This window comes from Nerophis ophidion, linkage group LG21 (genome assembly GCF_033978795.1).
Source record: "Nerophis ophidion isolate RoL-2023_Sa linkage group LG21, RoL_Noph_v1.0, whole genome shotgun sequence".
NCBI lineage: Eukaryota > Metazoa > Chordata > Actinopteri > Syngnathiformes > Syngnathidae > Nerophis > Nerophis ophidion.
The window spans coordinates 11,131,376-11,158,777 of NC_084631.1; the positions used below are offsets into that span (position 1 = coordinate 11,131,376).

The 27,402-nt window shown below is 41.5% G+C and overlaps 3 protein-coding genes across 4 annotated transcripts; 1 reads left to right on the forward strand and 2 right to left on the reverse strand.

The window, feature by feature from the left end:
- Window positions 1-9,208: 9,208 nt before the first annotated feature.
- On the reverse strand, window positions 9,209-16,312 carry LOC133539760 (uncharacterized). The gene is made up of 3 exons (XM_061881916.1): window positions 15,434-16,312; window positions 11,435-11,803; window positions 9,209-10,813 (listed from the first exon to the last, which is right to left on the reverse strand). The coding sequence occupies exon 3, from the start codon at window positions 10,692-10,694 to the stop codon at window positions 9,435-9,437; it is 1,260 nt and encodes a 419-aa protein (XP_061737900.1). The 5' UTR covers window positions 10,695-10,813; window positions 11,435-11,803; window positions 15,434-16,312; the 3' UTR covers window positions 9,209-9,434.
- LOC133539762 (uncharacterized) lies at window positions 11,453-11,994 on the forward strand. The gene has a single exon (XM_061881919.1). It carries the CDS (start codon window positions 11,471-11,473, stop codon window positions 11,831-11,833), a length of 363 nt encoding a protein of 120 aa, XP_061737903.1. The 5' UTR covers window positions 11,453-11,470; the 3' UTR covers window positions 11,834-11,994.
- A 1,786-nt stretch (window positions 16,313-18,098) lies between the features above and the next one.
- Window positions 18,099-27,151, reverse strand: dnajc28 (DnaJ (Hsp40) homolog, subfamily C, member 28). Of its 2 annotated transcripts, none has more exons than XM_061881917.1 (2): window positions 27,018-27,151; window positions 18,099-20,985 (listed from the first exon to the last, which is right to left on the reverse strand). In XM_061881917.1, the coding sequence occupies exon 2, from the start codon at window positions 20,969-20,971 to the stop codon at window positions 19,826-19,828; it is 1,146 nt and encodes a 381-aa protein (XP_061737901.1). In that variant the 5' UTR covers window positions 20,972-20,985; window positions 27,018-27,151; the 3' UTR covers window positions 18,099-19,825. The 2 variants fall into 2 exon arrangements, with proteins under 2 accessions (XP_061737901.1, XP_061737902.1); XM_061881918.1 differs by lacking the exon at window positions 27,018-27,151 and adding an exon at window positions 25,662-26,484.
- Between the last annotated feature and the right edge of the window lie 251 nt (window positions 27,152-27,402).

Genomic DNA, 27,402 nt, shown 5'->3' on the forward strand with positions numbered 1-27,402 from the left:
ATATATATATACATATATATATATATATATATATATATATATATATAATATATATATACACACACTGTAAATACACCCAGACACAAACATATATATACTGTATTTATAGATATATCAAATAAATACATATACATATATACATACACACATGTGTATGTGTGTATAGGTATATATGTGTATATATATATATAAATATACATGCACATATATACTGTACATGTATGACACATATATGAATATATATAGATTCATATACGTATATATTTATAAATATGTGTATTTATTTAAAACTACAAATATACATATATATAAATATAAATATATATATATATAGACATATATGTTTATACATAGATGTATTAAATAAATATATATACGTACACATACATATGTGTGTATGTATGTATACATATATATATATATATATAAGTAAATACACACATATATAGATTTATAAATATAAATATGCATATATATTTACAAATATGAGTTGGGAAATTGTGTTAGATGTAAATACAAACGGAATACAATGATTTGCAAATCATTTTCAACCCATATTCAGTTGAATATGCTACAAAGACAATATATTTGATGTTCAAACTGATAACCTTTTTTTTTTTTTGCAAATAATCATTAATTTAAAATTTGATGCCAGCAACACGTGACAAAGAAGTTGGGAAAGGGGGCAATAAATACTGATAAAGTTGAGGAATGCTCACCAAACACTTATTTGGAACATCCTACAGGTGTGCAGGCTAATTGGGAACAGGTGGGTGCCATGATTGGGTTTAAAAACAGCTTCCCAAAAAAGGCTCAGTCTTTCACAAGAAAGGATGGGGCGAGGTACACACTTTTGTCCACAACTGCGTGAGCAAATAATCAAACAGTTTAAGAACAACGTTTCTCAAAGTGCAATTGCAAAAAATTTAGGGATTTCAACATCTACGGTCCATAATATCATCAAAAGCTTCAGAGAATCTAGAGAAATCCCTCCACGTAAGTGTCATGGCCGGAAACCAACATTGAATGACCGTGACCTTCGATCACTCAGACGGCAATGTATCAAAAACCGACATCAATGTCTAAAGGATATCACCACATGGGCTCAGGAACACTTCAGAAAAACATTGTCACTAAAAAGAGTTTGTCGCTACATCTGTAAGTGCAAGTTAAAGCTCTACTATGCAAAGCGAAAGCCATTCATCAACAACATCCAGAAACGCCGCCAGCTTCTCTGGGCTTGAGATCATCTAAGATGAACTGATGCAAAATGGAAAAGTGTTCTGTGGTTTGATGAGTCCACATTTCAAATTGTTTTTGGAAAAATTTGACATCGTGTCATCCGGACCAAAGGGGAAGCGGACCATCCAGACTGTCCATCCATCCATCCATCCATCATCTTCCGCTTATCCGAGGTCGGGTCGCGGGGGTAGCAGCCTAAGCAGGGAAGCCCAGACTTCCCTATCTCCAGCCACTTCGTCTAGCTCTTCCCGGGGGATTCCGAGGCGTTCCCAGGCCAGCCGGGAGACATAGTCTTTCCAACGTGTCCTGGGTCTTCCCCGTGGCCTCCTACCAGCTGGACGTGCCCTAAACACATCCCTAGGGAGGCGTTCGGGTGGCATCCTGACCAGATGCCCGAACCACCTCATCTGGCTCCTCTCGATGTGGAGGAGCAGCGGCTTTACGTTGAGCTCCTCCCGGATGGCAGAGCTTCTCACCCTATCTCTAAGGGAGAGCCCCGCCACCCGGCGGAGGAAACTCATTTCGGCCGCTTGTACCCGTGATCTTATCCTTTCGGTCATGACCCAAAGCTCATGACCATAGGTGAGGATGGGAGCGTAGATCGACCGGTAAATTGAGAGCTTTGCCTTCCGGCTCAGCTCCTTCTTCACCACAACGGATCGATACAACGTCCGCATTACTGAAGACGCCGCACCGATCCGCCTGTCGATCTCACGATCCACTCTTCCCCCACTCGTGAACAAGACTCCTAGGTACTTGAACTCCTCCACTTGGGGCAGGGTCTCCTCCCCAACCCGGAGATGGCACTCCACCCTTTTCCGGGCGAGAACCATGGACTCGGACTTGGAGGTGCTGATTCTCATTCCGGTCGCTTCACACTCGGCTGCGAACCGATCCAGTGAGAGCTGAAGATCCCGGCCAGATGAAGCCATCAGGACTACATCATCTGCAAAAAGCAGAGACCTAATCCCGTGGCCACCAAACCGGAACCCCTCAACGCCTTGACTGCGCCTAGAAATTCTGTCCATAAAAGTTATGAACAGAATCGGTGACAAAGGACAGCCTTGGCGGAGTCCAACCTTCACTGGAAACGTGTCCGACTTACTGCCGGCAATGCGGACCAAGCTCTGACACTGATCATACAGGGAGCGGACTGCCACAATAAGACATTCCGATACCCCATACTCTCTGAGCACTCCCCACAGGACTTCCCGAGGGACACGGTCGAATGCCTTCTCCAGGTCCACAAAGCACATGTAGACTGGTTGGGCAAACTCCCATGCACCCTCAAGAACCCTGCCGAGAGTATAGAGCTGGTCCACAGTTCCACGACCAGGACGAAAACCACACTGTTCCTCCTGAATCCGAGGTTCGACTATCCGGCGAAGCCTCCTCTCCAGTACACCTGAATAAACCTTACCGGGAAGGCTGAGGAGTGTGATCCCACGATAGTTGGAACACACCCTCCGGTCCCCCTTCTTAAAGAGAGCGACCACCACCCCGGTCTGCCAATCCAGAGGTACCGCCCCCGATGTCCACGCGATGCTGCAGAGTCTTGTCAACCAAGACAGCCCCACAGCATCCAGAGCCTTAAGGAACTCCGGGCGGATCTCATCCACCCCCGGGGCCTTGCCGCCGAGGAGCTTTTTAACTACCTCAGCGACCTCAGCCCCAGAAATAGGAGAGTCCACTACAGATTCCCCAGGCACCGCTTCCTCAAAGAAAGACGTGTTGGTGGGATTGAGGAGGTCTTCGAAGTATTCCCTCCACCGATCCACAACATCCGCAGTCGAAGTCAGCAGAACACCATCCGCACCATACACGGTGTTGATAGTGCACTGCTTCCCCTTCCTGAGGCGCCGTATGGTGGTCCAGAATTGCTTCGAAGCCGTCCGGAAGTCGTTTTCCATGGCTTCCCCGAACTCTTCCCATGTCCGAGTTTTTGCCTCCGCGACCGCTAAAGCTGCACACCGCTTGGCCCGTCGGTACCCGTCCACTGCCTCCGGAGTCCTATGAGCCAAAAGAACCCGATAGGACTCCTTCTTCAGCTTGACGGCATCCCTCACTGCTGGTGTCCACCAACGGGTTCTGGGATTACCACCACGACAGGCACCAACAACCTTGCGGCCACAGCTCCAATCAGCCGCCTCGACAATAGAGGTTCGGAACATGGTCCACTCGGACTCAATGTCCCGCACCTCCCTCGTGACATGTTCAAAGTTCTCCCGGAGGTGTGAATTGAAACTCTCTCTGACAGGAGACTCTGCCAGACGTTCCCAGCAGACCCTCACAATGCGCTTGGGCCTGCCAGGTCAGTCCGGCATCCTCCCCCACCATCGCAGCCAACTCACCACCAGGTGGTGATCGGTAGAAAGCTCCGCCCCTCTCTTCACCCGAGTGTCCAAAACATAAGGCCGCAAATCCGATGACACAACTACAAAGTCGATCATGGAACTGCGGCCTAGGGTGTCCTGGTGCCAAGTGCACATATGGACACCCTTATGTTTGAACATGGTGTTTGTTATCGACAAACTGTGACGAGCACAAAAGTCCAATAACAAAACACCACTCGGGTTTAGATCCGGGCGACCATTCTTCCCAATCACGCCTCTCTAGGTTTCACTGTCGTTGCCAACATGAGCGTTGAAGTCTCCCAGTAGGACAAGGGAATCACCCGGGGGAGCACTTTCCAGTACTCCCTCGAGTGTACCCAAAAAGGGTGGGTATTCTGAACTGCTGTTTGGTGCGTAAGCACAAACAACAGTCAGGACCCGTCCCCCCACCCGAAGGCGAAGGGAAGCTACCCTCTCGTCCACTGGGTTGAACTCAAACGTACAGGCTTTGAGCCGGGGGGCAACCAGAATTGCCACCCCAGCCCGTCGCCTCTCACTGCCGGCAACGCCAGAGTGGAAGAGGGTCCAGTCCCTCTCGAGAGAACTGGTTCCAGAGCCCTTGCTGTGCGTCGAGGTGAGTCCGACTATATCCAGCCGGAACTTCTCTACCTCGCGCACTAGCTCAGGCTCCTTCCCCCCCAGTGAGGTGACGTTCCACGTCCCAAGAGCTAGCTTCTGTAGCCGAGGATCGGACCGCCAAGTGCCCTGCCTTCGGCTGCCGCCCAGCTCACAATGCACCCGACCTCTATGGCCCCTCCTATGAGTGGTGAGCCCATTGGAGGGATGACCCACGTTGCCTCTTCGGGCTGTGCCCGGCCGGGCCCCATCCAGACTGTTATCGACGCAAAGTTCAAAGCCAGCATCTGTGATGATATGAGGGTGCATTAGTGCCCAAGGCATGGGTAACTTACACATCTGTGAAGGCACCATTAATGCTGAAAGGTACATACAGGTTTTAGAACAACATATGCTGCCATCTAAGCGCCGTCTTTTTCATGGACGCCCCTGCTTATTTCAGCAAAACAATGCCAAACCACATTTAGCACGTGCTACAACAGCGTGGCTTCGTAAAAAAAGAGTGCGGGTTCTTTCCTGTCCCACTTGCAGTCCAGACCTGTCTCCCATCGAAAATGTGTGGCGCATTATGAAGCGTAAAATACGACAGCGGAGACCCCGGACTGTTGAACGACTGAAGCTCTACATAAAACAAGAATGGGAAAGAATTCCACTCTCGAAGCTTCAACAATTAGTTTTCTCAGTTGCCAAACGTTTATTAAGTGTTGTTAAAAGAAAAGGTGGTGTAACACAGTGGTGAACATGCCCTTTCCCAACTACTTCGGCACGTGTTGCAGCCGTGAAATTTTAAGTTAATTATTATTTGCAAAAAAAAAAATAAATAAAGTTTATGACTTTGAACATCAAATATCTTGTCTTTGTAGTGCATTCAATTGAATATGGGTTGAAAAGGATTCGCAAATCATTTTATTCCGTTTATATTTACATCGAACACAATTTCCCAACTCATATGGAAACGGGGTTTTTATATACCTACACACACACAGGCATGCACACACATACACACACAAATATATATATATATATATATATATATATGTATATGATAAATGTATCCATCCATCCATTTCTACCGCTTGTCCTGTTCGGGGTCGCTGGAGCCTATTTCACCTGCATTCGGCCGGAAGGCGGGGTACACCCTGGACAAGTCGCCACCTCATCGCAGTATATATATATATATATATATATATATATATATATATATATATATATATATATATATATATATATATATATACACATATGACCTAAATGCACATTTTAGCAGCTACAGTTGAAGCTTTGTACCCTGAATGAACAAAATAAATAATTTAATCTTCTCAAGAGTAGCAATGTATTATGTTTTATTACTATTATCATTACCACTATAATTATTATTAGGGGCTAATGTGATGTGTCATCAAGCACAAATATTGGATTCAAGGTTTTTGACGGCCTTTCATTAAACGTGTTGACATGTGGTTGCCGTGACAACGGAGGAGGGACCACTTTATTGGGAGCTTTTAGAGCTGCGGTTTTTCTCTGCCCTTGGATGCAAACACTCAGGAAACTTTTCACTGCTGGCCAGGTAAGCTTTTCCATCTTTAGAACATTTTTTAACTAATATTATTTGTGTTCACCCTCAAATCAAGACTTTGTATTGTGTGTCAAGACATAACTTGAACGTTTCTGTCATGTATTCAGTCCCAACCTAATCAAATGTCCTGTATCTTCTTGTACTTTGAAAAACTTGTAATGTGAATTTGATTGATGCTTGGCTCCCAAACATCACAATTTCAACATGAACCATGCCACTTAAAAAAAAAAGTTGACCCTTCTTAATAAACATCATATTAAAAAAACAATACAAAAGAATGTAGTACAGACAAGTACAAGTAATAATGATGTTAAGTGTTTACCTTGAAGAGTGGACTTCTACAGTGTTTCCTTCCAACTGCTTCTCAGTCAAACACACCATGAGCAGCTTGTCTGTCAAACACACGATCAGCAGCTACTCCACATTTCCATGGATCAATCAATCAATCAATCAATGTTTACTTATATAGCCCTAAATCACTAGTGTCTCAAAGGGCTGCACAAACCACTACGACATCCTCGGTAGGCCCACATAAGGGCAAGGAAAACTCACACCCAGTGGGACATCGGTGACAATGATGACTATGAGAACCTTGGAGAGGAGGAAAGCAATGGATGTCGAGCGGGTCTAACATAATACTGTGAAAGTTCAATCCATAATGGATCCAACACAGTCGCGAGAGTCCAGTCCAAAGCGGATCCAACACAGCAGCGAGAGTCCCGTTCACAGCGGAGCCAGCAGGAAACCATCCCAAGCGGAGGCGGATCAGCAGCGCAGAGATGTCCCCAGCCGATACACAGGCAAGCAGTACATGGCCACCGGATCGGACCGGACCCCCTCCACAAGGGAGAGTGGGACATAGGAGAAAAAGAAAAGAAACGGCAGATCAACTGGTCTAAAAAGGGAGTCTATTTAAAGGCTAGAGTATACAAATGAGTTTTAAAGTGAGACTTAAATGCTTCTACTGTGGTGGCATCTCGAACTGTTACCGGGAGGGCATTCCAGAATACTGGAGCCCGAAATGAAAAAGCTCTATGGCCCGCAGACTTTTTTTGGGCTTTGGGAATCACTAATAAGCCGGAGTCCTTTGAACGCAGATTTCTTGCCGGGACATATGGTACAATACAATCGGCAAGATAGGATGGAGCTAGACCGTGTAGTATTTTATACGTAAGTAGTAAAACCTTAAAGTCACATCTTAAGTGCTCAGGAAGCCAGTGCAGGTGAGCCAGTACAGGCGTAATGTGATCAAACTTTCTTGTTCTTGTCAAAAGTCTCGCAGCCGCATTTTGTACCAACTGTAATCTTTTAATGCTAGACATGGGGAGACCCGAAAATAATACGTTACAGTAATCGAGGCGAGACGTAACAAACGCATGGATAATGATCTCAGCGTCTTTAGTGGACAGAATGGAGCGAATTTTAGCGCTATTACAGAGATGAAAGAAGGCCGTTTTAGTAACGCTTTTAATGTGTGCCTCAAAGGAGAGAGTTGGGTCGAAGTTAATACCCAGATTCTTTACCGTGTCGCCTTGTTTAATTGTTTGGTTGTCAAATGTTAGAGTTGTATTATTAAATAGAGGTCGGTGTCTAGCAGGACCGATAATGGATATATGTTTAGATACTATTTTTTCATCTTTGGCTAGTGTTAGGGACTCATTCTGCTTCAATATGTTGCAGACTAGCAGTGCTACGCTAGAACTGCTTCACCAAGTTAGCTAGCTATGCACTCGGCCATAATTTTGATTATTTCTTTAATTCAATGAATATACCATGTCATCTGCTGGCGTTGGTTCACTGTGTTTTCTGATGTCCACGGTCACTGTAGTAATCTACTAGGTAGTTTTAGACCACTCTCTATACACTCAACTTTATCGAGACCCAGATTTTGTTTTCCAACAGGACGTGGTACCTGCACAGTGCTACAACTACCAGTACCATGTTTAAGGACCATGGTACCCCCGTCCCCCATTGGCCAGCAAACTCGGCAAAATCAATGGGGTATTGTCAAGAGAAAAACGGGACACGCCAAACCCAACAATGCAGAAGAGTTGAAGGCCACTATTAGAGCAACCTGGGCTCTCATAACACCCGTGGAGTGCAACTGACTGATCGACTCCATGCAAATTTATTCAAAAGAAGCCCCGACCAATTATTGAGTGTACATGTGCAGCTCATACAGAAGTAGATTTAGTTATGGGAGACTGAGTGTGTGAATAAAAGGGCACAACCAACAAACTAAGTCCATCCATCCATTTTCTACCGCTTATTCCCTTTTGGGGGCACTGGCGCCTATCTCAGCTACAATCGGGCGGAAGGCGGCGTACACCCTGGACAAGTCGCCACCTCATCGCAGGGCCAACACAGATAGACGGACAACATTCACACTAACATTCACACATATAGGGACAATTTAGTGTTGCCAATCAACCTATCCCCAGGTGCATGTCTTTGGAAGTTGGAGGAAGCCGGAGTACCCGGAGGGAACCCACGCATTCACGGGGAGAACATGCAAACTCCACACAGAAATATCCCGTGCCTGGGATTGAACCCAGGACTGCGGGACCTTCATATTGTGAGACAGACACACTAACCCCTGTGCCATTGTGAATATTCCAGATAATGTCCAAAGTTCATATGCAAAGATAAAAACATACATACACTGATAAATCCAAAGGGAAAGAAATGTGTTCGACATATGACCTACCACATGAAAGTCAATTCAAAACTGCTGTGCCATGACGGCATAAAATGAAAAAGTAAACAAAACGAAAAAATGGGCAAAAACTATGAATAACCCATTGAAAAATATAGATATATATTTCGAAATTATATATTTATTTACTTAACAGTTAGATGTTATTTACTAATTAACACAGCTATTCCAACTTTGATGTCAAATACCAATTGACATAAAACATTTTTAAAATCAATCAATCAATCAATCAATGTTTACTTATATAGCCCTAAATCACTAGTGTCTCAAAGGGCTGCACAAACCACTACGACATCCTTGGTAGGCCCACATAAGGGCAAGGAAAACTCACACCCAGTGGGACATCGGTGACAATGATGACTATGAGAACCTTGGCGAGGAGGAAAGCAATGGATGTCGAGCGGGTCTAACATGATACTGTGAAAGTTTGATCCATAATGGATCCAACACAGTCGCGAGAGTCCAGTCCAAAGCGGATCCAACACAGCAGCGAGAGTCCCGTTCACAGCGGAGCCAGCGAGAGTCCCGTTCACAGCAGAGCCAGCAGGAAACCATCCCAAGCGTAGGCAGATCAGCAGCGCAGAGATGTCCCCAGCCGATACACATCAATTATTTGTTACCGTCTGTCTCTTGTAACATCAGAAAACTATTATTGAAGACCGTGTTAATGACGTGTGCACCAATTGAACGAAGACGAGGAAAAAATTAAGTTGCCGTATATAATATAAGCAAAAAAAGCGAAAACACTACTCACAATCTCTTGTTCAGAATACATATTTGATCACACATTTGGGTTTACTTAATTGTCATTGTGCCAAAAATAAGAGAAACTTTGACAACGTTTATATAGATACCGTATTAAGTCAAACATTTGTTTTAATTGCTTATGGCTGTCCATCGATTACGATGATGACGTTGCTCCAGTAATGGGTCATTGAGGGGGGTTTCGAATATGCCATTGCATGTGGCTGTGCAGGCCAATGCGTGACCCGCCTGGTTTGCCACATGTGGGGCGGATGTAGTCCATGTTTGAGAGGGGGGCCCCTGCAGCGCGCTGATGTCGCTGTATACGTTGTCCTTTTCTCCTCTCAGTGGTCTGCTCCTGGAGATGAGCAATGCCGGCGTGACTGCAGTCGCGCCAGATGTGGCGATCAGCAGCCAAGACTTCCAGTGCGGAAGGCTGGATAGCACAGCGCTTCAGGAGGGTTTTTATGTGGTCCTTGTAGCGTTTCCGCTGACCCCCAGGAGACCTACAGCCTTCCTGGAGTTGGCCGTAGAGGATCTGTCGGAGGAGTCTCTGGGCGGGCATGCGGATTACATGCCCCACCCAGCGCAGATGTCTTTGCGCAAGGAACACTTGGATGCTGGGTGTTTGGGTCCGGTCAAAAATATCCACATGAGGGACCCTGTCCTCCCAAGTCAGACCCAGAATCCGTTGCAGGCAGCGGATGTGGTATCTCTCCAGGATTCTGACGTGCCTCTGGTAAGGGGTCCAGGGTTCCGAGCCATATAACAGTGTGGACAGACAAACTGCTCTGTAAACAGCTGCTTTGGTGGAAACTGTCAGGTTTCTGTTCAGGAAGACCCTGGTTTTGAGCCTACCGAAGGCAGCAGACGCTAACCCAACACGGACCTGGATGTCATTATCGATGTTACAGGTGGGGGACAGGACGCTTCCGAGGTAGGTGAAGTGTTGAACGATGGTGAGCTGCTGGCCATCAATGTTGAAGACAGGCACTTCTGACTGATGGATAGAGTGTTGCGCAATGATCTGTGTTTTTGAAATGTTGACCTTGAGTCCTAGGGCACTGTACGTGGATGAGACCACGTTAAGTGCACGTTGGAGAGAGTCTGGCGTGTGGGCAAGGAGAGCACAATTGTCAGCATACTGAAGTTCTAGGATCTGTTGTTTTGTGATTTTAGTGAAGGCCTGGAGGCGCCGGATGTTGAAGAGACTGCCGTCTAGCCGGAACTGTATGTGGATGCCATCTGTGGTTCCCAGAGCTTTGTGTGAGAGGAGAGTGACTGCTGAGAGAAAGAGGTTGAATATAACAGGGGCTAGGACACATCCCTGCCTGACCCCGACTTTCACATTAAAAGAGGGGGATTGCTGGCCTACAATGCGGACACAGGCTCGCATTCCATCGTGAAGTTGTCTCAGGATGTTGAGGAACTTTGGTGGAATTCCCATCCTTCCCAGTAAGTCCCAGAGGAGATTCCGGTTTACGGTGTCAAATGCCTTGGACAGGTCGATGAAGGCGATGTACAGATCCTGGTGGTGTTCCCGGCACTTTTCTTGTACCTGCCTGGCTACAAAGATCATGTCAGTAGTACTCTGATCTCTTCTGAATCCACACTGTGATTCAGGCAAGATGTTCTCAGAGATGTGAGTAACTAAACGAGAGAGCATGATCCGAGCAAGGACTTTCCCAGCAACCGAGAGCAGGGAAATTCCTCTGCTGTTTCCACAGTCGGCTTTATCACCTTTCCTCTTGAAGATGGTTATTATATTGTTTTAATTATAGTATAGTTCAAGACCAAGACAAATAACAAGCACTTTAAAATAGATACTACAATATTTTATTTTAAAACGTGTACCTGCATGACAGAGACACATTTGGCACTGTTCTTCCTCATGTTTCGCAAGCAAAACATGAGGAAGAACATCATTATCCGCATGTGTAGTTCAGTTGGTTTTGTTTTTTTTAACTTTCTCTTTATTCCTCCCCATGCTTGGAAAAACAAGGCTTTGTCTATCTCTAGCGATAAGCGAATGCAAGCTAAAGCGAATGATAGCTATAAGATAATGCCAACCATATACGAATGCTAGTTATAAGCTAGCTACAAGTGAATGCAAACTACAAGATGATTCTGTAAACATATGATACACATGATAAGAGTATGAAACTAAAGTACACTAACGGGGCTCACCTGTGCTTGTAGCGGAGTGTCCAGCAGAGGGCGTCCATGTCGCCCATCAACGCCACCGAGGTGACTTCCTCGCTGTTGCCGCGCTGCCTCAACACAAGCGGTCTTCTTCCGCCGCCTGCGCACAACCACACCGTCGCGCCGTCGTCGTGGTGGACGGCTCCCCAGGGGTCGACTCAGGCCGCGCTCTTCGTCCTCCTGGTGCTCGGCATGTTCGGCTTCTTCTCCTTAGGCGTCATGCTCAGCTTCATCCGCTCCAGGAAGACGGAGAGTTCCCAGGACCCCTACCACCAGTACATCGCCCGCGACTGGACCCGCGTCAGGATGCCGTGCGCGGCCGCCCAGGCTGCAGCGTCCGTGGTCATCTGTAACCTGGCAACAGCAGGACAGGAGCATGAGTGACACGTGTGCCTGTCACTACGTCACAAGAAAATGTGTTGTTTTGTTTCATTTACATCTTATTCAAGTCATAAATGAATTAAAAGATGTATCATGGTGCATACTTGCCAACCCTCCCGGATTTTCCGGGAGACTCCCGGAATTCAGCGCCTCTCTCGAAAACCTCCCGGGACAAATTTACTCCCGAAATTCAGGCGGAGTTGGAGGCCACGCTCCTCCAGCTCCATGCAGACCTGACTTAATGTTGTGACCCTCTTAAACAGAACAATACTACCATCTACTGTACATAGAATAGAATGTAAATATATTCTACATTTAAGTGCAGTCAAGGAACATGCATTAGGGCAGGATTACGTCGATCGCGAGCTACCAGTCGACCGCGGGGGGTGTGTCAGTCGATCTCCAGCCAGGCTTTTAAAAAAAATAGACCTAAAAATTAGTGATCATCAATCTTCACCAAGACGTCACTTAAATGACATTCACGGTACCGGAGGGTCTTGTGAGATGACGCTGGCTGCTGCAAGATCATTATTATTAAAATATGACAGAGAGGAAGGCGAGAAACACTTTTTATTTCAACAGACTCTCGCGCCGTACCTTCCGTCAAAACTCTAAAGGCCGACTACACATTTCCTATCTTCACAATAAAAGCCCTGCTTCATGCTGCCTGCGCTAACTAAATACAGAGTCTCGGAAAACTGGCGTGCACAAGCGATCCCTCAGAAAGCTGGCGTGCACATCACTTGTGGCTTCACGGTGGCAGAGGGGTTAGTGCGTCTGCCTCACAATACGAAGGTCCTGCAATCCTGGGTTCAAATCCAGGCTCGGGATCTTTCTGTGTGGAGTTATCATGTTCTCCCCGTGAATGCGTGGGTTCCCTCCGGGTCCTCCGGCTTCCTCCCACTTCCAAAGACATGCACCTGGGGATAGGTTGATTGGCAACACTAAATTGGCCCTAGTGTGTGAATGTGAGTGTGAATGTTGTCTGTCTATCTGTGTTGGCCCTGCGATGAGGTGGCGACTTGTCCAGGGTGTACCCCGCCTTCCAACCAATTGTAGCTGCGATAGGCGCCAGCGCCCCCCGCGACCCCAAAAAGTGAATAAGCGGTAGAAAATGGATGGATGGATGCATGGATGTTTTTCTTGTAAAGTGTATGGAAGCTGGATGAATTAGATGCCAAAAACCAACCACTTTCATGTGGTATTGTACAGAAAGGACAACTTTTTTTCTCCTCCATTACTGTCTGATTCCAATTAATGCAAGTCATCAGAATCAGGTAATACACCAACTTATATTCTTGTCTTCGTGAAAGAAAGACATCTATATGTGTTACACATGCTTGTATTATCATTAAACACATTTAACTTGTTTACAAAAATGTCTCTTTCATAAATAAATAAATATAAATGATATATATAAATGAGGTCGATCCCCTCGAGTTGGTCAATTGAAAAGTAGCTCGCCTGCAGAAAAAGTGTGGGCAGCCCTGCATTAGGGAGTCTGTTCTGAAGCCCACAGTAAAGAGACGTAAAATCATCACGTCACCTGGTTATTGACTCCAACCCAATATATTACACCGTCGACGAGCAAAATGAATACGCTTGCAAGTTCCGGAATGATTGGAAACAAGAATTTCAGTTTATCCAGGAGAGCTCGAAGGGGAAGGGGTATGTTGCCTGTAAATTTTGTAGAACAGACTTCTCCATTGAACACGGTGGCGGAACGGATATACTCAGCGAAGCTCAAAGCGTTCGCAGCGCAGCATCGTTCACAACCCAGTATTATGGTCCACCGCGCAAAATGGAGACCCGATGGTGGAACTTATGCTGAGACAAAGATGGCTATGATGATAGCTGGAAGCAACATCCCGTTCTCATTTGCGAATGTCTACAACAAATCCGTGATATATGTTCCCGGATTCGGAGATCGCTCGCCAATACGCAAATGGCAGAACAAAGGTTACTCAAATAGTGAAAGGTAAGTGTTGTTGTTGTTTTTTAGTAACCAGCAAGCACAGTACTGTTAGTAGAACAACTGTGTTTTTATTACTGTATATTTGATAGGTGCCTTCGGAAATTTAACAATTTTTTAATTTATATATATATATATATATATATATAATAAATATATATATATATATATATAATAAATATATATATAGCTAGAATTCACGGAAAGTCAAGTATTTCATATATATACATACATACATACATACATATATATATATATATATATATATATATATATATATATATAATAAATATATATATATAGCTACAATTCACGGAAAGTCAAGTATTTCATATATATACATACATACATATATATATATATATATATATATATATATATATATATATATATATATATATATATATAATAAATATATATATATATATATATATATAGCTAGAATTCACGGAAAGTCAAGTATTTCATATATATACATACATACATAAATACATATATATATATATACACACATATATATATATATATAATAAATAAATATATATATATATAATAAATATATATATATAGCTAGAATTCACGGAAAGTCAAGTATTTCATATATATACATACATACATACATATATATATAATAAATATATATATATATATATATATATATATACATACATATATATATATATTTATATAATAAATATATATATATAGCTAGAATTCACGGAAAGTCAAGTATTTCATATATATACATACATACATACATATATATATATATATATATAATAAATATATATATAGCTAGAATTCACGGAAAGTCAAGTATTTCATATATATACATACATACATACATATATATATATATATATATATATATATATATATATATATATATATATATATGAAATACTCGAGTTGGTGAACCATGCCCCCGAAATCGGAGGTCTCAAGGTTGTCAATGTTGGACAAGATTTCTCAAGTCTTACCAAAGACTTCACAAACTGCCATAATTTAAAAACTATAAAATTGTAATAACCTCTCAACAACTATCACTTAAAAAATATGAAATGGTAAAAACCTAAAAACTACAAAACGTTAATCACCTAAAACAAAAAAACGTTAATGACCTAAGAACTATAACACTTTCATAACTTGAAAACCATAAGAGAATAATTCTAAAACTATAAAACATTAGTGTCATGATCCGCCTCCCGATCATACATAGTTTTTGTTCTTGAGCCCTTTTTGTGTGTTTTCTGATTATTTTTGGACTCTTCCGATCCTTAGTTTGTGCACGTCCTTGTTTGTTCGGTTACCATGGTTTGTTATTTGTTCCACCTGCTCTGCTTTTGTCACGCACCTGCGTTTTGATTGTTAATTTAGTATTCAAGCCTGCCTTCGACCTCAGTTCGTTCTTGGTTTGTTGTTTGCGCCATGCAACTATCACGTTGGTTTCTCTGCGTTATAAATACTTGTGCTAAGTTACGCCTTAGCTTCTCGTGCGATCGGCACGTTCCTTTTGGACTTTCGGACTCCCTTGCTACGTTTAGCATTGGCTTCCTGTGCGTAGCCACGCACTTTAGTTTGCCTTTTGTACCAGTGTTCTTTTACTTTTTGTATATTAAATCAAGTCCTACCTGCAATTCCTGCTTGTCCTGGTCCTCGTGCATCTTGTGGTGACTCAACACGCTTACAAAATGCGTTCCCGACGTGACACATTAGAAGCGTAAAAACTATAAAACACCCATCCCTTTTTTTTACCGCTTGTCCCTTTCGGGGTCTATAAAACATTAATAACTTAAAAACTATAAAACGTTAATAACTTAAAAACTATAAAACATTAATAACCTAACAACTATAAAATGTTAATAACTTCCAAACTATAAATTGTTAATAAACTAAAAACTATAAAACGTTAACAACTTCCAAACTATAAAATGTTAATAACCTAAAACTATAAATCGACAATAACTTCAAAACTATAAAAAATTATTAACTTAAAACATATACAACGTTAATAACCTAAAACCTAAAAAAAAAACATTAATAACCTAAAAACAATAAAATGTTAATAACCTAAAAACTATAAAAGGTTAACACCGGTAACTTCAAAAGTAAAAAATATGAATAACTTACAAACTATAAACGTTAACTTCAAAACTATAAAATGCTAACTTCAAAACTATTAAACGTTAATAACCTAAAAACTATAAAATGATAATAACTTCCAAACTATAAAACATTAATAACCTAAAACTATAAATCACCAGTAACTTCAAAACTATAAAACGTTAATAACCTAAAAACTATAAAACGTTAACCTCAAAACTAAAAAACGTGAATAACCTAAAAACAATAAAACGTAAATAACCTAAAAACTATGAAACGTCAATAACTTCGAAAGTATGAAATATGAATAATCTAAAAACTAAAAACGTTTAACTTCCAAACTATAAAACGTTAATAACTTCAAAACTATAAAACGTTAATAACTTTCAAACCATAAAACATTAATAACCTAAAACTATAAATCGACAATAACTTAAAAACTCTAAAACGTTCAAACTTTTAAAACTACAAAACATTAATAACCTATTAAATGTTGATAACTTAAAAACAACAAAGTTATTAAGAACTATAAAACGTTCATAACTTAGAAAACATAAAACGATCTTTGTTAAACTATAAAAAGTTAATCACTTAAAACCTATAAAACATGAATAACTGAAAACACTATAAAACATCCATACATTTTCTACCGCTTGGCCCTTAAGGAAGTCTATAAAACATGAATAACTTAAAAACTATAAAACCATAATAATGTCTTAAAAACTATAACTTGAAAAATATGAAATGGAAATAACCTAAAAAGTATAAAACGTTAATCACGTAAAACTTTAAAACGTTAATAACCTAAGAACTATAAACTGTTAGTAACTTAAAAACCATAAAATGATCATTCTAAAACTACGAAACGTTAATAACTTAAAAACTATAAAACAGCTATACATTTTGTACCACTTGTCCCTTTTGGAGTCTATGAAACATTAATAACTTAAAAACTATAAAACCGTAATAAACCCCTAAAAACTATCACTTAAAAAATATGAAATGGTAATTACTTAAAAACTATAAAAAAGGTAATTACTTAAAAATTATAAAACGGTAATAAAATAAAAACTATAAAACATTGATCACTTAAAACAATAAAATATTAATAACTAAAAAACTATAAAATAACCTAAAACTATGAATCATCAATTACTTCAAAACTGTAAAACGTTCAAACTTTTAAAAATATAAAACGGTAAAAACCGAAAAACTATAAAACGTTGATCACTTAAAAACAATAAAACGTTAATAACCTACAAACTATAAAATGTTCATAAAACATAAAAACCATAAAACGATCATTCTAAAACTATAAAACGTTAGTCACCTAAAAACTAGAAAACATCCATACATTTTCTACCGCTTGTCTCTTTCGGGATCCATAAAACATTATACCTTAAAAACTATTTTAAAAAATCCATACATTTTCTACTGCTTTTGTCTATAAAAAAATGAATAACTTAAAAAACTATAAAAATGTAATAACCTCTTAAAAACTATCACCTAAAAAATATAAACCGGTAGTAACCTAAAAACTATAAAAACTTAATCACTTAAAAACTATAAATAATAATAATAATAATAATAATGGACAACATTCAAACTTTTAAAATTACAAAACGGTAATAACCTAAAAACTATAAAACGTCCATCATTTTAAAACTATAAAACATGAATAAATGGGACAAAACAAACATGTTTACTTGACTCACTTCCTGAGAAACTTGTCAAGGAGCTGTTTGTAATAGGTCCATCAGTGCTAAATATTATTAACTTGTCACTTTCCTCTGGCACTGTTCTCCTAGCATTCAAAAAAGTGGTTATTGATCCATCCATCCATCCATTTCCTACCGCTTATTCCCTCTTGGGGTCCTCTGCTTGAAAGACCTAACCTTGATCCTGACCTCATGGTAAACTACTGGTCAGTGTCTCACCTTCCCTTTATCTCGAAAATCCTCGAAAAAATGGTTGAGCATTAGCTAAATAAACACTTAGCGTCCAACAATCCCTGTGAACCCTTTCAGTCCGATTCCAGGGCAAATCCTGTAAAGGAGACAGCCCTCGCAAAAATGACCAATGATCTATTACTAACTATGGATGCTGATGTGTCATCCATGTTGCTGCTTTTTGATCTTAGCGCTGCTTTCGACACCATCGATCATAACATTCTATTGGAACTAATAGAACTAGTTGTCTTGAAAGCACTTTTATTAGTGTTACTGCAGAGTATCTCAAAAACTAAATTCACAACAAGACCTGCACGCCACGTATATTTCACATTATCCTGACATTTTAGCTGGAATTCAGCTTTTTTTTCAAATGTTGACAAATATATGGTTAAAATGGTCACATGAAGAAACAAACTAGTTGTATTCGATATTGTGTATAATTACACTGAGTGTACACAATTGGCGTCTTGGCCACTGTCACATTTAAATATATTAAAAACAGAGTAATAAATCGAAAAGGTATATATATATATATATATACACATAGTCAAGGTTTCTGTGGTTTATCCGTTATAGAGTGCTCAATACCTGTCACGCCTTTGGGATCATGTTTTGTTTTGGTCATGTTTGGTTTTGTTTTTTGGACATTCAATTCTTGTTCCTGCACTTCCTTGTTTGTCTTATAACCATAGCAACTCATTAGTTTTCACCTTGTCCTCATGCCCCACACCAGTTTGCACTCATCATAGCTATTATTTAAACCGGAAGTTGACAGGAAGTCAGTCTGGCGACTTTATCCCTCAACGCCCTCCTGCTCATGCCACGTACGTTTTGGATTTTGTTATGTCACAGTTGTTGAGTTTTGTTTGTTGTGTCTATAGTCAAGCCATAGTGCTAGTTTTGTTTTCTAGTCAAGTTTGTTCTCCGCCCTCATGCGCGCCTTTTGTTTTGCTTCCTTTGTTTGAAGTTTGTTAGTAGAAATAAACATGTACTTACATTCACGTCTCGCTCCTGCCAATTTTCCCTTGCATCGGAAAAACAATCCAAGTCACAGTCCTAGTCTTGACAATACCTGGGTAGAGTGGAATATAAAAAGGCTATTTTATCCCTTACAAGCCTGCAAAACAGGCTTGTAGGGATTAAATAGCTTCTGTGTTTTTCTCCTGAACTAACTGCTCTTTTGGGTGGTCAAGTTGTGCAATTAACATCTTAACAGTGTGCCGAGGACATGGATTATAGTGCACTGTATCTTGATTATTAAATAGCAAACAAGCTCGACCATGGTCTACTACAAAAGTAGTGGTAGAGTAAGCGGTTTTCCTCCCATTCTTTAATAGTAACAGTAATTCAGTACAGTGTGAGTCATTTGATAAGTACTTACTACTACTACTAGTGTTGCGTAGATGTCCTGATGATTAGCCTGCAGACGGCGCTTCCAGTTGGTTGTATTTTTACCGAGGAAAATGGAATCACAGGGTTTTAAAACGTGTCTTGTTGTCTACTGTTGCAAAGGTGAAGTGCGTCTGCAAGACATATTGTATTGAGGTGTGTAACAAGACAGTCTTGTTTTCCCAGGTGAAAAAACAAAACAGTATGCCTTTAAAGAGGCAGTAGTTCTGATTGGATCCTTCCATGATTTATTCCCCACCCTTTTCTCACAAATGCTACTGTGATTGGATATATTCCAAACTTGTCCCACCCACTAAATACGAAATTTGATTGGATTTCCTCTCCGTGAACATTTTTGTCACATTTTTGACTGAATTGTCAGTTAATTTCATCATTGTTTTAGTCAACATGTATTTGTTTTGATTCGTTATTGTCCTATTTTAGTTAGCAGGGAAAATAGGTCATTGACGGTAACAAAGGCAAAAATATTTAGTCAACAAAATTAGCACCCAAGTCAGCTGAGATAAGCTCCAGCTCATCCATGAACAGGAAATAAAGGAACGTGTTGTTCCGTGTCTTTCATCTGAGCCAGCTTTGCATCCAAGACATCAAGCCTGATTTTGAGTCTCTAGACTTTGCGCCAGCGGCGTTGTCTCTCCTCTCCTCCTCCCTCTTTCTCTCCAGCTCCGCCTGCTGCTCTAGTCGGCGCTGTCGGGCAGCCTTCTCGGCGCGCTCCGCCTCCCGCGCCAAGCTGAAGTGCACCATCTGCATCTGGAGCATGGGTGCGATCAGGTTGTAGTCGTCCACCATCTTATTGAGCTTAACCAGGTCCTCCTCGGCGCGGGCACGCAGCTCCTCCCACCTGCCGCGCTCCGTCGGGTTCATGGGTTCCCCCAGCCGGGCCCTCCCCTCCAATAAAGTGCTACGGATGCGAGCGGCGGCCTCGCGGATGTCTCGCTGCGTGACCACCCAGGGTGGCTGGTAGCCGTTATCGATGAGGATGCGATTGAGGTTGTGTGTCATAGGGTCAGCATAGGGGTTGTGCTCAAACTTATTGAGAGGCTTTCCGACGCCACTCAGGTTGTGGAAGTCCCCTCGCGCCATGGACTCCTGGATCAGGTCCTCCACCAGGCGCTCCACTGCCTGGGTGATCTTTATCTTCCTGCTGCGCTGACGCATGTCCCGCTTCACCAGCGCCCCTTCCGCAGCTGCCGCCCTCTCGTGTTCCCTCTGCCGGTAGTCAAGGACCTGTTCGGAAGCTCGATCTACGCGGAACTGCCGGTATTGGCGTTCGCGTTGACTAGGAGTGCCCGAGCCCACACCCTCGTAGCTGAGGTACTGCCTATGCTGGGGAGCCACACGCTTGGACTCGTCCTCTTCCTCCTCGTCTACGTCCTTCGCCGCACGCCGTGCCTCGTTCCGGTGTGCCAGAACTGAGCGGTAGGCCTCCTCGACCCGGGCGAAAAGGACCGCATCGGCGGTGGAAGCGCCAGAATCCGGATGGTAAAGCTTGGCCAGGCGCAGGTAGGATTCCTTGACGCGGGCGTCACCGATCGGCTCGTCTTCGGGCAGTTGCAGCAGCCGGTAGTTCTCTCGCAGGTCGCTGTTGATTTGGGGTCTGCTGCTGAACGCCCGGAGCCACCAGGACCAACCAGAGCGCAGCAGCAGGAAAGGTCCATGACAGGAGGAGCAGCAGGAGACCAGTAGATGGCAAGTGAAGCTCATTTCTCTCTCCACTCCTGCAATTAGAGCAAGAACAGAACAATCACAATCTGGATGGTTTTGGTCAAAACGAAAGAGACAAAATAGTAAATTGCTTCTCGTTATATAATTGTGTTATATATACATATATATATATATATATATATATATATCCATCCATTTTCTACCGCTTATTCCCTTTTGGGGTCGCGGGGGGCGCTGGCGCCTATCTCAGCTACAATCGGGCGGAAGGCGGGGTACACCCTGGACAAGTCGCCACCTCATCGCAGGGCCATATATTTATATATATATATATATATATATATATATATATATATATATGTATATATATATATATATATATATATTGACGTTGACACTGTTAAGCTCAAATAAAGAATCAGGACATACATATTCACAGACTATTTTTGACACTATTTCACTTTCTCAACATTTCTCTAACACGGGGGTGTAGAAAACATTTTTGCCGAGAAATCTGTGCACACTCGGGCCGGACTATTAAAATCCAGGCATTCAAACTAAAAAAATACAGACAAATTCAGATTGTTTTCTTTGTCTTGCTTTGGCCAAAAAGAGTACAAACACATTCTGAAAATATTATAATAAAAATATAGGAAAACATACCGGCAGCGGTAAAGTTTTGATCCATCCATCCATCCATCCATTTCTACCGCTTATTCCCTTTCGGGGTCGCAGGGGGCGCTGGCGCCTATCTCAGCTACAATCGGGCGGAAGGCAGGGTACACCCTGGACAAGTCGCCACCTCATCGCAGGGCCAACACAGATAGACGGACAACATTCACACTCACATTCACACACTAGGGCCAATTTAGTGTTGCCAATCAACCTATCCCCAGGTGCATGTCTTTGGAAGTGGGAGGAAGCCGGAGTACCCGGAGGGAACCCACGCATTCACGGGGAGAACATGCAAACTCCACACGGAAAGATCCCGAGCCTGGATTTGAACCCAGGACTGCAGGAACTTCGTATTGTGAGGCAGACGCACTAACCCCTCTGCCACCGTGAAGCCCGTTTTGATCCATATTTTGTATTATTTTTTTTATATATGAATTAAGTAACATTTCATACAACCTTTTTCCAAAACACAATATAGAATGTGGGTTATAACAGGATAATGCATACATTTATCATTTGTTTTCAAAATGGTTACAAAAAAGTGGGACAACATTTTTTTACTGTGGGACCCTTTTTTTATAAATTGATGGGGTCCCCGGGACCCCATTTTGAAGATTCCTAGCGTCAACACTGATGGAGTATTGGTGCGTGCAAAACAGCAGCAGGCGGCTGTGGCCTGCAAGTCCGTTCTAATACTAATCAAATATCATCCCGGGGGCCATAGATCAGTGGTTCTCAAATGGGGGTTCGCGTACCCCTGGGTGTACTTGAAGGTATGCCAAAGGGTACGTGAGATTTTTTTTAAATATTCTAAAAATACCAACAATTCGAAAATCCTTTATATATATATTTATTGTATAATACTTTAACTAAATATGAATGTAAGTTCATAAAATGTGAAAAGAAATGCAACAATGCACTTTCAGTGTTGACAGCTAGATTTTTTTGTGGACATGTTCCATGAATATTGATGTTAAACATTTAGAAGTTTTTTTTTTGTAAAGAAATGTTTAGAATTAAGTTCATGAATTCAGATGGATCTCTATTACAATCCCCAAAGAGGGCACTTAGAGTTGATGATTACTTCTATGTGTAGAAATCTTTATTTATAATTGAATCACCTGTTATTTTTCAACAAGTTTTTAGTTATTTTTATATCTTTTCCCCCCCAAAAAGCTTAAGAAAGACCACTACAAATGAGCAATATTTTGCACTGTTATACAATTTAATACATCAGAAACTTATGACATAGTGCTGTATTTTACTTCTTTATCTCTTTTTTCAACCAAAAATGCTTAGCTTTGATTAGGGGGTACTTGAATTAAAAAAATGTTCACAGGGGGTACAATAATGAAAAAAAGTTGAGAACCACTGCATAGATAATTCATTCGTGGGCCAGATCCCGCCCACTGGCTTTGACTTTGACACCCTTGCTCTAACAGGAGAGGCAGCTACGTTTATTCGTTTCATTAGTTATAAAGGAACTGTGCATGAGAGTTTCATGCATTTTGAAAATGTTTAACCATATCACATGTATTTGGCATTTTAGTTGTGTGATAAAGACATAATTGTTTTCTGTACGATTCATGAGCAATAATCATTAGCACCTATTCGTCTACATCAGGGTTGTCAAATGTACGGCCCGCGGGCCTGCACAGGTTTTATCCGGCCCGTGGGATGAGTTCGCTAAGTATAAAACTGAGCTGAAATTTTTGAATGAAAGAAACCGCTGTTCTAAATGTTTACACTGGATGTCGCAATAGCAATTCTTTGTATCTTTGTAGATAATGCTACATATGTAAAAAAAAAAAAAAAAAAAAAAAAACGTTAGTGCACCAGTCGAGGAAAATGAACAAAGTACATAAATAACATCCTGTAATTTCATTTTGATATTATTTTTATATCATTATAGCTTGAAAATTATCACCAATGAGTTGACTGATGAAACATTATCACATAATTTATTTAGAAAGCATAAACAACGACGAATAAAAATAAAATACTATTAGCCGCAACATGTGAGTGTAACAAAAACCAAACAACATTATGATTTGTACATTTTCAGCATGTGCTTGTTATATTTTTAAACAAAGAAAATGGTGAATAGGTTATAGTTGAATAGCGCTTTTCTACCTTCAAGGTACTCAAAGCGCTATGACACTATTTCCAAATTCACCCATTCACACACACATTCACACACTGACGGCAGGAGCTGCCATGCAAGGCGCTCACCAGGACCCATCAGGAGCAAGGGTGAAGTGTCTTGCCCAAGGACACAACGGACGTGACTAGGATGGTAGAAGGTCGGGATTGAACCAGCAACCCTCAGATTGCTGGCACAGCCACTCTACCAACTTCGCCACGCCGTCCCCAAAACAATCTGAAGTTGTCTTTATTTTTAAGTTATAGTGCCGCGATTTTACCAGTCCGGCCACTTGGGAGTAGATTTTTCTCCATGTGGCCCAAGATCTAAAAATTTGTTTGACACCTTTGGTCTACATCAGGGGCGCTCACACTTTTTCTGCAGGCGAGCTACTTTTCAATTGACCCAGTCGAGGAGATCTACCTCATTCCTATTTATAATTTATATTTATTCATTTATGAAAGAGACATTTTTTTTTAACAAGTTAATGGTGTTTAATGATAATACAAGCATGTTTAACACACATAGATTCCTTTCTTTCATGAAGACAAGAATATAAGTTGGTGTATTTGATTCTGATGACTTGCATTGATTGGAATTAGACAGTGGTGCTGATAACGTCCGCATTTTCAAATGGAGGAGAAAAAAAGTCCTCCTTTCTGTCCAATACCACATGAAAGTGGTTGGATTTGGCATCTCATTTGTCCAATGTGCGTACTCGTTTTTAAACACTTTGTTATGAGAGTAGCATATGTGTGTGGTCCTTTAATGTCTGGCAGCAGGTGATAGACGTCAGTGAGAGTGCGGGTGGGCAAGCAAGTGAGAAAGCGGTCGCTGAGGGCGGGGGAGAAATACATTGGCATCAAACTCCGTAGCTTGCTAGCTTGTGCACGCCAGCTTTCTGAGACTCTTATTTTGTTAGCACAGGCAGGATGAAACAGGTCTTTTATGGTGAAGACAGGAACTGTGCAGTCGGTCTTTAGAGTTTTGACAGCAGGTACTGAGTCTCTAGAAATAAAATGTGTTTCTCTGCGTCCGCCCTGTTAGTGATTTTTTTCTTAAATATGAGCTCGCAGCAGCCAGCGTCATCTCACAAGATCCTCGGGTGCCGAGAATGTCAAACAACTGACGAAAGTGAAGTCTTGGTATGATTGATGATTGCTCATTTTTATGTCTATTTTTTAATGCCTGGCTTGAGATCGACCGACACACCCTCCGAGATCGACCAGTCGATCGCGATCGGACTTAATGGGCACCCCTGGTCTACATATAGAAGAAGGCCCTTGCCTTTGTTTTTTGGTGACAAACACCCCTGACTTACTGATTGTACCCCTCTGTACTCTCCACCTCAATATAGTCTGGATTCGCCCCTGATAATAATAGTGTAACCTATTTTTATGGGCTACTGAAACCCACTACTACCCACCACGCAGTCTGATAGTTTATATATCAATGATGAAATATTAACATTGCAACACATGCCAATACAGCCTTTTTATTTTACTAAATTGCAATTTTAAATTTCCCGCCAAGTGTCGTGTTGAAAACGTTGCGGTATGATGACTCGTATAATGACGCGTGCGTTTGACGTCTAGGGTTGTAGCGGACATTATTTTCCAGCCCGATCCAAGCTATAAGTAGTCTGCTTTAATCGCATAATTGCACAGTATTCTGGACATCTGTGTTGCCGAATCTTTTGCAATTTGTTCAATTAATAATGGAGAAGTCAAAGTAGAAAGATGGAGGTGGGAAGCTTTTAGCCTTTAGCCACACAATCATACAGCTTTTCCTTGTTTAAAATTCCCTGAGGTGAAGCTTTACTATGGATCAGAGCGGTCAAGAGAACATGTATCCCGACTACATGTCAACCGGCAGTTTTCGGTGAGAAAATTGTGGTAAATAGTCGGCTCTTACCGGAGATCAGCGGAGCTTCTGTCCTGCTGCGGCTTTGTGACTTCAGAGACTCTGGCGTCAACACACCCGTGGCCACACTCCTCCAACTTTAAGGTACTATTTAACTCACTAAAACACATTAACTTGTGTGATGACTGTATTATGTTGATAGTATATATTTGTACCATGAATTGATTAACGTGGACACCGACTTAAACAAGTTGAAAAACTTATTCGAGTGTTACCATTTAGTGGTCAATTGTACGGAATATGTACTGTACTGTGCAATCTACTAATAAAAGTATCAATCAATCAATCAATCAATCAAACACAATAGGCAGATAAGGGATTTCCCAAAATTATCCTCGTAAATGTGTCTAAAAACATCTGAATCGCTCCCACTGTGCATTCGCCTTCTTTTATTTCTAGTCCTTCACTCTGAATTTCCTCATCCATGAATCTTTCATCCTCGCTCAAATTAATGGGGAAATTGTCGCTTTCTCGCTCCGAATAGCGCTAGCTGCTGCTGGCTATGATTGTAAACAATGTGGGGAGCCCTACAACCCGTGACGTCACGTGCACATCGTCTGCTACTTCCGGTAAAAGCAAGGCTTATTTATTAGCCACCAAAAGTTGCGAACTTTATCATCGATGTTCTCTACTAAATCCTTTCAGCAAAAATACGGCAATATCGCGAAATGATCACGTATGACACATAGAATGGTCCTGCTATCCCCGTTTAAATAAGAAAATCTTATTTCAGTAGGCCTTTAAATTCCTGTTATAAGCTGTTATACAGTATATTCCTTGAGCTCTTATTTTGAAGGCGCTAAGAGCGGAAGTGGTGACACGTTGTAGTGGAACGGAGGTTTGGAAAAAAAAAGGAAATAAAGTGGTCCTCGTGTAAAACACTGAAGGCTCCAGTTTTACACGAGAACTATTCATTACCTTGTCTTTTCAAAACCTCTGCTCCACTACAACGTGTCAAAACTTCCGCTCTTAACGCCTTCAAAATAAGAGCTAGCGTCATATACTGTAGCGCGTTCAAAAACAAAACTAAAAACAACATTTTGCAGTAACTAGAAAGTATAACATTATGTTTTCATAGCCGCATTTCTCTTCACTGACCACCAGCAAGTATATTTTAAAATGCTGCTCATTTTAGTTCCCTTCCATGACGTCATAAAATGTCCGCCTGTCAGCCTTCCCAGACGGGCCAGCAACTAGCTAGAGAGCGGCCGAAAGACTTCCGTTCAGGAAATACAGCGCTTAACACGCATTTTTAAGACATTACACAAACATTAAGATACCAACTTATCCACATAGTTGACTGGGAAAATACATTTAACGACAAACAAGGGCTGAATATCGGGTCACCTGCTTGGGTTGTTTTGACGCTTCTTCTTCTTTCACTTCATTGGCGGAGCAAAACTACGACACCCAGTGGACGGAAGTGTGTACTATACAGTCCACCAGACTCAGTCCACTAGGGCGACGACATCTAGTGGATGGAAGTGTACACTGCAGTCCACGACAACGGCCACAACATGCATAAGACAGATTCTATTAATCATATTTTTAATTTTCCAATTGAAAAATGAATGTACATACACATTGAACGTCATGACAGGATGAAAACCACAATATGTGAAGTTACTTGGTTCTTCAGGCACCCTGAAAATCCCTGAACTTTTGGTGGAAAATAGCCTATTGTTATTTACTACAATAAAATGAAGTATTTTTTTTTAGTATAAGCAGCAGT